Source organism: Hemitrygon akajei, chromosome 11, assembly GCF_048418815.1.
Source record: "Hemitrygon akajei chromosome 11, sHemAka1.3, whole genome shotgun sequence".
Classification (NCBI taxonomy): Eukaryota; Metazoa; Chordata; class Chondrichthyes; order Myliobatiformes; family Dasyatidae; genus Hemitrygon; species Hemitrygon akajei.
In genome coordinates this window covers 81,074,249-81,085,896 of record NC_133134.1, presented here as the reverse complement: position 1 = coordinate 81,085,896, position 11,648 = coordinate 81,074,249, and the positions used below count along the sequence as shown (strand labels likewise).

At 54.2% G+C, this 11,648-nt stretch overlaps 1 protein-coding gene across 1 annotated transcript in view; it reads right to left on the bottom strand.

Annotated features, from left to right (window-relative positions):
• Positions 1 to 3,490: 3,490 nt before the first annotated feature.
• LOC140735762 (synaptotagmin-11-like) overlaps positions 3,491 to 11,648 on the bottom strand; it is a 28,211-nt gene continuing 20,053 nt past the window's right edge. Inside the window, 1 exon segment of the mRNA XM_073061220.1 lies at positions 3,491 to 10,086. Coding sequence (XP_072917321.1) covers positions 9,776 to 10,086 — 311 coding nt within the window. The 3' untranslated portion in view covers positions 3,491 to 9,775.

The following is an 11,648-nucleotide window of genomic DNA, read 5'->3' as shown; positions in this document are numbered from 1 at the left end:
TCTCTTCAAACTCCCAATGAAATATAGAGAGCATGTCTTATGAGGAAAGGTCGAGCAAACTGGGGTTTTTCTCTTTGGAGTGAAGGAGGATGAGAGGTGACTTGATAGAGGAGTACAAGATGATAAGAGGGACAGCCAGAGACCCAGGCGGAAATGGCCAATACGAGGGGGCATGATTTTAAGGTAATTGGAGGAAAGTTTAGGGGGATAACAGAGGTTTTTCACAGAGAGAGAGAGAGATGGGTGTGTGGAACGTTCTGTGGGGGTGGAGGTAGAGGCAGATACATTAGGGACATTTAAGAGACTCTTAGATAGTCACATGGATGATAGAAAAATTAATGGTTATGTCGGAGGGAAGGGCTGGATTGGTCCTGGATGTAGGTTAAAAGGTCGGCACGACATTGTGGGCTGAAGGGCCTGTACTGTGCTGTAATGTTCTATGTATTGATACGGTCTTGTGTAAAATTTACATGCCATCTGTTCATTCCAGGCAGTAAAAGGAAAACACAATGCAGAGTGGAGAGTCACAGGTACCGTGCAGGCAGGCAGAGAAACAAAGTACAAGGGCCAAGAGCTGGTAGATTGGGAGATCAGGAGCGTGTGAGAGGGCTGATCGAGAGCTTGACAACAGCGAGGATAGAAGCTGTCCGTGATCCTGGTGGGAGGTAATTTCAGAGTTTTGCATTGTCTGCCCAGTGGGAGGGGGGGAGCAGGGATGTCCAGGGTGAGAGGGGGGAGCAGGGATGTCCAGGGTGGGAGAGGGGAAGCAGGGATGTCCAGGGTGGGAGAGGGGAGCAGGGATGTCCAGGGTGGGAGGGGGGAGCAGGGATGTCCAGGGTGGGAGAGGGGGAGCAGGGATGTCCAGGGTGGGAGGGGGGAGCAGGGATGTCCAGGGTGGGAGGGGGGGAGCAGGGATGTCCAGGGTGGGAGGGAGGAGCAGGGATGTCCAGGGTGGGAGAGGGGAGCAGGGATGTCCAGGGTGGGAGAGGGGAGCAGGGATGTCCAGGGTGGGAGAGGGGAGCAGGGATGTCCAGGGTGGGAGGGAGGAGCAGGGATGTCCAGGGTGGGAGGGGGGAGCAGGGATGTCCAGGGTGGGAGAGGGGAGCAGGGATGTCCAGGGTGGGAGGGGGGAGCAGGGATGTCCAGGGTGGGAGAGGGGGAGCAGGGATGTCCAGGGTGGGAGAGGGGAGCAGGGATGTCCAGGGTGGGAGAGGGGAGCAGGGATGTCCAGGGTGGGAGGGAGGAGCAGGGATGTCCAGGGTGGGAGGGGGGAGCAGGGATGTCCAGGGTGGGAGAGGGGAGCAGGGATGTCCAGGGTGGGAGAGGGGAGCAGGGATGTCCAGGGTGGGAGGGGGGAGCAGGGATGTCCAGGGTGGGAGGGGGGAGCAGGGATGTCCAGGGTGGGAGAGGGGAGCAGGGATGTCCAGGGTGGGAGGGGGGAGCAGGGATGTCCAGGGTGGGAGGGGGGAGCAGGGATGTCCAGGGTGAGAGGGGGGGAGCAGGGATGTCCAGGGTGGGAGGGGGGAGCAGGGATGTCCAGGGTGGGAGGGGGGAGCAGGGATGTCCAGGGTGGGAGGGGGGAGCAGGGATGTCCAGGGTGAGAGGGGGGAGCAGGGATGTCCAGGGTGGGAGGGGGGAGCAGGGATGTCCAGGGTGGGAGGGGTCTTTGATTCTGCTGGCCACTTCACTGAGCAAGTGAGGAGCGTGGACTGGGTCCGGGGTTTACGGGATGGATTGGGCTGTGTTTATACCTCCCTGTAGTTTCCTGCGGTCACGGGGGAACCCAGATGCCACACCAAGGCGTGGGGCATCCAGAGAGGATTGTTCCTATGGTGCAACATTAAAACCTGGCGGGGGTCATTGGGGACGGGCCACATCTCCTTAGGGAGTAGAGGTGTTAGTGCCCTTCCTTGACCAGAGTAGAAATGCCGAGTACCAGAGGGCTTCGATTTAAGGTGAGGGGGGGAAGTTTCGAAGTAATGTGTGGGGCAGGGCGTGGTGGACATCTGGATGGAGGCAGATACAGTGGTGGCATTTGAGAGGCTGTTAAACAGAGACGTGAAGGTCCAGGGAACGAAGGGATGTGCAGTCTGAAGGGATTAGAATGGATAGAATAGACATTGCGGGCCGAAGGGCCTGTACTATGTTCTGTGATGATCAGAGACTCCCATAATCCAGGCCTGCTGGTGGGATCTGCCAATCTTGCCGGTCATACCCAAGGAAGAGTTTGGGCAGGGTGGGGGAGTGGAGGTAAAAGGCTGAATGCCTCCCCTCCCCACTGCTGATCAGACGGCTCAGAGACGAGGGCAAGGGGTTAACAGCGGGAGCAGAGCGGACAATGGGAGAAGGGGAGCCATGGGAACGTCATTGTGGACGTCTCACAGTGCCTTCATTCAGCCTGCAGTTTGAATGCTCTGTTCGCAGCCAAGAAACTCCTGTGCCGCCAGTGAATTCCCGTCAGCCGTTCGACGGCAACAAAGAAATCTTGTGCCTGATTAGCTTAATTCACAATACCTTAGCAACAGTCCCCAAGCTGGTCACAACTTACCCCACCCCACCCCCCCCACTACATTTTGTTTTCCAGTTCACTCATCGGTCCTGAGTGTGGCCGCCATCGGCTACCGGTCCCTGGCTACCCCTCGAGAGGGTGGGTGGGGGAGGTCAGCAGCCCCCCAGGACTGGCAGGTGGGATCCGTCTCATCTCGAAGCAATTCTCTCCACATACGCTGCCCGACCTGCTGAGTTCCCTCAGTGTTCTATTTACTTATATTTTGAGATACAGGCCCAGTGAGCCACACCACCCAACAACCCACCTATTTAACCCTAGCCTAACCACAGGACAATGTACAATGACTAGTTAGCCTCCTAAACATTACGTCTTTGGACTGGGGGAGAATGTGTGAACTCCTTACAGACGGCACCGGAACTGAACTCTGACACCGTGAGCTTTAGTAACATTGCGCTAACCACTGCCTTACCACAGCCTCCCGATTCTCGGTGCCGTTCGGGGTTTCCAGCACCTGCCGAATCTCGCGTTTTGGGAACTAGCTTCGATGGGATCCATGGTCATCCTGGGCCAGTCGCAGTGAAGGGTCTCGGCCCGAAACGTCGACTGTTGACTCCCCTCCATAGACGCTGCCTGACCAGCTGAGTTCTCCAGCATTTTGTGTGGAGGCCGAAGGGCCTGCTTCCCCCCCCCCCCCCCCCCCCCCCACCGCTGTGTGACCACACAGTTGTGGATTTCATAGCGTCGCTCAGCTCAGTTACAGGCCCTTCTGCCCGTCTGTCCAGTTCGGACCCTGTGGAGAAGATACTGTTGGGTGGGGGGGGGGGTTTAATTCACATGGAAGGGACGGTGGAGATCTTTCCGAGTGTGGATTGTGAGTGACTTTCGGGGGGGGGGGGGTATTCTGCACGGAGATTGTGATCCTCTTTCATGTGCCTGACTCGCCCTGGCCCACTGCAATGAAACCACATCCAGCAAGTTGCATAGAGTGTATCAGCCTTTTATTTGCAGGTTTACAGTGAATTAACAAATGAATCGTACAAGAGATAGCTTAGTCAGTCTAGCACAGATTGATGGTGTTATGGATTCCAAACAGGCACCGTTTTAAGTGTTTTCTTACTTTCGACAGGTGGCCTCAGTTTGATTTTATTGTACATTTCTGTCGTTAAGAGAGGCCACAGGAGATCAGCGAGTCCAGTGAGTTCAGATGTTCCTGTAGATTGATTAGTATTTGTTTTAAAGAATTTGCACTCCCTCCCCCTCCCTCTCCGCTCTCCAATCCCGCTACGTGTCGTTAAGTACCGCTTACATGAGAGATACCACTCCTTCCCCACCCTCCCTCCTAAAGGCACTGACTCTGGGGCAGCGGGGCGGTCAGCCATCTCCGCCCTTGGCCTGGAAGATCACTTGCTCGCCGGGGTGGTGGTTGTGTGGGCTGGGGGTTTTTTGACTGTGGGCCGTGGGGCTGTTGGAGGGGGGCGCAGTGGCTGGGTTGCTCGAGCCTTCCACCTGAATGCGTGTCCTAGCCAAGGCCGCCTGGGTCTCCTCTCACACCCCAGTGACGTTATTTGCCCAGGTAACATATGGGTGAGGATGTGACGGTGTTATGGGGAGGGAGGGGAATTAAGATAAATGGGGTGGGGTGGAGACGGAATAACGGGGTTGCTCTGGGAGCTGCCATATGCTCGAGAGGCAGAATGGCCTCCCTCCAGGTCACAATGAAAGGTAGAGCAAAGCTTCAGGGTTCCTCCCAACCAACAGCGTTACTGAAGGGTCATCAGACACTCCCTTGACCCTTCAGGGGTGGTCCGGAAGGCCAGTTCCATTTTCTGGGACATTGTCCCACCCCACACTGAGCTCTCCCCCCGCTCTTGCCCTCGGCCTCTCTCTCTCTCTCCTTCCCGCCAGGAACCAGACCAGCTCGCCCACTCTGAACACCCCGGACTGCAATGCCCTCCCGAATGCCGGCAGTGGTGGGGGGGGGCGGGGGGCCACTCTAAAGAAACCCCGTGTCCCTGCAGATCTCTGGCAGGAAGGTGGGTCTCCCAATCAGATTGGTTCCAATTTCCGGGCTGTTGCCCCCTCACCAACAGGAGGTATTTGGCCATCTGCAAGCCCCTCCCGCAGCGTGGCTCCCTCTCAGCAAGCTCTCACCCCCCCCCCCCCCCCCCCCACACACACACACCGCCATCGGCCTCTAGCCTGCAACTTCCACACAGCTCTCCCGAGAGGCACCCAGGACCCTTACAGCTCTGACGTAGGGGGAGCGCAGGCACGGGGGTGGGGGACCGAACAAGCAAACAGAGGGGTCTCGTTCCAAAGGGAGGTTCGGGCACGTGGGGGGAGGGGAGGGTCCAGGAAGGCCACACCTATGACAGGCACCTGCAGTCAGGTGCGAGGCACTCACATAAAATAAAACGATAAGCAATTTTTGCAAGAAAGAGCACAGCTAGAGCACACAAAAAGCCAAGAGGTCATAATGTTGCAAAACTCTCGCGGTCGGAGTTGGTGCGGGTTGGTTTGGGAGGGGGGAGGAGTTGCTTTTCTGGAACTTGCTGGTGTGGGAGCTCAGTCTTCATGAAGCTCAACAGAGTCCCAGTTTCAGCCCAGGAAAGACGAGGAGACTGAGGGCTGATCTCATGAGAGGGGCAAAGGTCAGGTGAACCATCTTTATCCCAGCGTTGCAGAGTCGAAAACTAGAGGAAGTCGTTTTAAGATTAACTAAGCACCTGAGGAGCAGAATTTTGTACACATCAGGTGGTAGATACCAGCTGACCTGGGAAATGGTTGAGGCAGGTACATCAGATGCATTTATGAAGTATGTAGACAGGTATATGGATGACAAGTTCTGAGGGATACCAGCGAAGTGCTGGAAAATGGGATTAGCCTGAATAGATACCTCAGTCGGTATGAACTGAAGGGCCTTTCCCCATGCAGTACAACTCTTACTGTTCAGGGAGGACATCTCTTCATTGGATGGGCATCTTTGGTGATCGCTAGGCCCAACCACGTTTGGCTGGAAGGCAGCAGTAAGATGGCGTGCACGTTTAACCTCACCATTGTCATCTCCAAACTGGAGATGGTGCAGAAGAGATTCACGAGGACACCGCCTGGACTAGAGGGTATGAGTTAAAGGGAGAGAGTAACCTTACTGGACATTTATTCCTTGGAGCGTAGGAGAATGGGGGGGGGGGGGGGTGACCTTGTAAAAGTTTATGAGGGATCCACAACCTGTGGATTCACTTTCAAGGACTTCTTCATCTCATGTTCTTGATATTTATTGCTTATTCATTATTTCTTTGATTCTGTACTTGGAATTTCTTTGATTCTGTACTATTCAAACTCTTTGGTAGAGTTTGGTGTCTTTTGCAGACGGGTTGAACGCCCTGTCAGCGCAGTCTTTCATTCAGTCCATTATGGTTATGGATCTACTGAGTGTGCTCGCGAGAAGATGAACCTCAAGGCTGCATGTGGTGACATTATGTACTCTGATTTTACTTTGATAAGGTGGATAGTCAAAAGACTTTTCCCCAAAGTTGGGGAGAGGGCACAGATACAAGAAGGGAGACATCTACGAGACATGAGAGGTAATTTCTTTCCACAGAGGGTAATGACTACCTGGAATGAGCTGCCAGGGGAGGTGCCCGAGGCAGGCACGATTTACAGCATTTAAGAGGCATTTGGATGGGTACATGGAGGGGAGGAGTAACTGGGACTGGTAGGTTGGATGCTGTGGTCAGCATAGGCCAGTTTTTTAACACTGTGTGACTCCATCAGTCTGACTCTATCCTCATGTCCATTGGCTTGGGAGGAGGATAAGATCAAGGACATTAAAACAACAATCTCCGACCCACTGTACTGTGACTGGGGAGGTGGGATACGGCCAGATCCCCCTCCCACCCGCATCAGCTTCCCACAGAAACCGCTTCCTGATGACCATGCTCCGGCAGGAGTCTCCCACTTTGAGACAGATGTCACGCCCAGCCAACCCGTTTGGAGTGGGAGCGAGGTCTGCGAGAGGCCAGAAACCCAGTTGACCAGGTCACTCGTCATCAGCTGGACCTGAGGAGGCTTACAATCCTATGTGGGGACTACAGATTCCTCACCAGATAGGGCAAAAAGGAGCCATTTATGTGAGTGGGCCACTTCTCTTTATGAGAGGCTTATTTAAACTACGAGAGGCTCATAATAGCTATACTACACTGTATACGTCCTTATAATTATCAGTGGATTCTTATAATAACTATAGCTATATCCAGTGGTTTCTGGTTAATTGGATCATTGGTTAGTTGGGGCAGCTGCTTTACTTGGGACAACTCTTGAAGAACAAAAACTAATGGAGAAAATAGCCTTTGTTTATTTGGGACACTATGCTGCTTAATTGGGACAGGAGCCTGTTGCCGAACAGGTTCTAATTAGTGTCAGTTGCAAGCGCTTGTTCTTAGAATGGACAGTTTATAAACAGCGTCAGTTGCATGTCTTTGTGTTAAAAAAGCAGCAACTTTTATCACTGATAGTCGCTGAGAAATAAGCAGTAAGACAATTCTGAACTGTTTCGCTCACTGTGCTTTTAAGCATTCAGGCTTGGAGATGCCAGAAACGGCCGGGAGTGAAGGTGAAATGATTTCACAGCTTCAACAAGTTAGGAACTATGGAAAATTTGGAGGTTTCGACAATTATCTTGAATGTTACAATGAGAGTGAAGATTTGGAGAAGGCAGTCATTGAAAGCATTGTGTGAAGGCAGACTATTATCTGCACTGATTTTGTTCATAGCATACACCAGATGAATTTCCCCCATCAATACCTATTAGGAACTAATACACAGTTTATAGAACTGTAGTACTATTAGCAGTGATCTAATTTGTTCTGTATTTCATTTAAATACATAGTTTATTGCTCAGTTTGTCTTTTTTATACCTTTAAAACTATTTCCTTGAAACTTCAGCTAATCGGTGTAACTACTTGATACTGGTCTTGATGAACCCCAATTAACCGGAATCCACTCTATATCCTTATACCTATGAGGGGCTTGTGATGACTATATATATATCCTTGTAATTACTGGAGGTTCTTTGTGATTATGGGTGAGGCCTTTATAGGGGTTTAAACTAAATCGTTGGGGGAAGGGGTCAGCAGCTTGGTAGGGGAGTGCTCGGTGTATTAAGCGCCCTGCACTCGCCGATGTTGGGGCAACTACGTGTGACCACCCTCGCCCTAGTGATGTGGCTCAGTGGCGCTGCTCTTCAGAGGTGGTTCCAGCCCCGGACTCGTCCCCACGGTGGAGCAGCCGTGCCAGACCCCAGCTCGCTGGAAGGCGGCGCGTCCCCTGTTGTCCCCCCAGAGTGCAACCGATTCAGATGCTGGAGGCTGGCCCGTCCACTCGGTACCTCACAACATGGCCGTCAGGTTCGGTAATCCAAACTACAAGGCCATTAGGTACAGAGCGAATCAGGCCATTCGGCCCATCAACTCTGCTGCACCATTCAATTGTGTTTGATTTTATTTTTCTCCACCCCATTCTCCCCGTAAACCTTAACCCCCTCACCCATTGAGAACCTATCGACCTCTGCCTTAAATATACTCAGTGACTCGTCCTCCACAGGCCTCAGTGGCAATGAGTCCCACAGAGTCACCACCCTCCGGCTAAAGAAACTCCTCCTCGTTTCTGTTTAAAGGGACATCCCTCTACTCTGAGGATCTGAGACTCTCCACATCCACTCTTTCCAGGCCTTTCAGTGTCCAGCAGGTTTCAAAGAGATCTCCCACACCCCTCGTCCTTCTGAACTCCACTAACCCTGAGACCCTGGGGTGGGGAGGGAGCTGGGTGTGGGGTCAGCACATCTTTCCTTGAGTAACAGGCACAAAACTGTTCACAACATCAACCTGATTGGGAAATGTTTGGAGTACAGAGTACAGATCTCAACATGTCCCCCGCCACCACCCCCCCCCCCCCACTGTCGTTACATCCCACCCTACTGTTCTCATCCGTGTCACTGCCCAGCTCCCCCCATAAATCCACATGGAGTCTGCACACTCCCACCGCCACCCCAGGTGCTCCAGTTCTCTCTCCCACACCCCTCTGAGGTGCAGGGTCAGTGGGTTACCTGGCAACCAGCTGAGGAGGAGAACCAGGGGGCGGGGGGAGCCCGGAGTGGCGGATGGGCACACGAGAGAGAAGGTCGCAGGACAGAAAGAGAGGGGCGGACCGGGATCACTCCGAGACAGACTAGAATCGATGGGCCAAGTGGCCTATGAACTTCACCACCTCCTTCAGTGGACTCTCCCTCACCCTGTGGCCTCTTGACCACCCCAGAGAGGAGGCTGAAGAGCCGGAGTCGGTGGTAGGTGAGGGTGGGAGACGTGGCTGACACAACAAGGAACGGGGTGGCCAACCCCGCACCCCCCTCCCAAATCCCCGCCCCACCATCCTCTTTGCATCAGGATCACAGTTCCGAATATATTTACCGACTCTGCCCCCACAGCTCCCAGATTCCCAAAGATCCTCGACTCTCCCAGAGAGGAAGAAAAAATTCTCTGTCTAACACAGGCAGCTGAGATTATTTCCTCCGGTTCTGGATACCCCCAGATTCTCTCAGAACCTGCTGCCTTTCAGCGATGTCACCCACATCCATCCTGCTCAACTTCCCCTCCCTCACCCTCCTTCCTCAAATTAAAAGACCGGATTGGCCCACCCCTCCATCTCCAGCGCTCTGATCCGTGGCTCAGGTGCAAAGCGACTCCCCCACCCCACCCCCCAACCTCTCGTGGCCCTCCCTCTGGCGGAGTCTAGCCGAGAATCCCCCGGCGACCCCTCCCGGCCGCCCAACCTGTCAGGGGATGCCGCGCGCCAATGCTCGAGGTGGGTTTCACCTCGAGGTGGTGGGGGGGGGGGGGGTCTCCCGCCTCTGACCTGCTTCCCCCAACGCTCCCTCACCGAGAACACGCAAAAGTAACAGGTCAACGGACAAAGGTCAAGGTTGGGCAACGTCAAAGTGCGTTAAGTATTTGCAAATAAGGTACAGGCTTCAGTTAGACATGCAGGTAACGTGGGTGGTTTGCGGAATACATAAGACTCACGGTTTTTTGAACTCGACAGCGTGAGTGGGTCACACTGCAGCAAACAAGAATATTTTTTTGTCACAGTTTTTCTTTGACGCAGTTATCTTCTATCACTAGATCCGAGTTCCTGTATATGGTTCAAGTTCCCAGGCACCCTCCTTTCTCCCCACTCTCTCTCTCTCTCTCTCTCCCCTCCCGTTCCCTGGGTCTAATACTCAGTCAGGGGATGCCACTTTGCGAGCTGTCTTCGAGGGGTCTCGCAGATCTCCCGCCAGTGATCGAGGCCGCTGGGGCTGGGGCTGTTGGCGCCCAGCACCGCGCACCCTACCACCTCGTTCTTGGTCGTCCGGTCGAAGTCGATGACCAGGAACTCCACGCTGACGTCCCGCAGGCTGTCGGCCCCCACGTCGAAGACGAAGGACTCGTTGAAGACTGGGTTGAGTGTGCACTTCTTGACGTGCGTCTTCTTCTTGGCCACCCGTCTCTGTCCGTAGTAGACATTGACTTTGACGTAGGGGTCTGTGGGGGGAGAGAGGGAGAGAGGACAGACGTTGTGCAGACTATATATCTCTGGATGCACCCCGGCCTGCTCCAGCGTGTGATGGCTGGAAACTACAAAGACACAGCTCAGCACCTCACAGGAACCAGCCTCCCCTCTGTGGAATCTTCTCTCTGCCTCATTAAAACTGCCAACATGATCACAGACCCCACCCACCCCAGAAAATCTCTCCTCTCCACTCCCTTCGGCAGAAGATACAAAAACCTGAAAGCACGTCCCACCAGGCTCAAATGCTGCACCCATCCACCACTAGAAGACTACTGACCGGTTCCCTGGTACGCTAGGATGGACTCTCGACCGCCCAATCTACCTCGGCACGGCCCTGCGTCTTATTGTCTGCCTGCACTGAACTTTTTCTGTAAGACATAGGCCATTCAGCCCATCGAGTCTGCTCTGCCGTTCCATCACGGCTGATTTATCATCCCTCTCAACACCATTCTCCCCGTAACCCTGACTAATCGATAACCTATTAACCTCTGCTTTAAATATACTCAATAACTTGGTCTCCACAGCTGTCTGTGGCAATGAATGTCACAGATTCAGCACCCTCTGTTAAAGAAATTTCACCTCATCTCTCTTCTGAAGGAGCATCCCTCTATTCTGTCTGTGCCTAGACTCTCCCACTATAGAAACATCCTCTCCACATTCACTCTATCCAGGCCTTTCAATATTCAGTACTTTTCAATGAGATCCCCCCTCTTCTTTATTCTGTTATTGCTTTTCCCTTGTGTAACTGATGAACTTATGGTTTCCACTGTTCATCGATATGTGTGGCTGTATAAACCCAGTTACCAAAGCAACTGAGCTGCTGGTCCAGACACTGAAAACGTGTCCTTCTGATTCCCCCTTCTGCAGCCCCTCACCCAATCTCACCTCCCCCCTCACCTCACACCCCACTCACCCACCTCCCCATCACCTCACACCCCACACCCCACTCACCCACCTCCCCCTCACACCCCACTCACCCACCTCCCCGCTCACCTCACACCCCACTCACCCACCTCCCCCTCACCCGATCTCACCTATCACCTCCCCCACCCAATCTCACCTCTCACCTTTCCCTCACCTCACACCCCACTCACCCACCTCCCCCTCACCTCACACCCCACTCACCCACCTCCCCATCACCTCACACCCCACACCCCACTCACCCACCTCCCCCTCACACCCCACTCACCCACCTCCCCCTCACACCCCACTCACCCACTTCCCCCTCACCCGATCTCACCTATCACCTCCCCACCCAATCTCACCTCTCACCTTTCCCTCACCTCACACCCCACTCACCCACCTCCCCGCTCACCTCACACCCCACTCACCCACCTCCCCCTCACCCGATCTCACCTATCACCTCCCCACCCAATCTCACCTCTCACCTTTCCCTCACCTCACACCCCACTCACCCACCTCCCCCTCACCTCACACCCCACTCACCCACCTCCCCATCACCTCACACCCCACACCCCACTCACCCACCTCCCCCTCACACCCCACTCACCCACCTCCCCCTCACACCCCACTC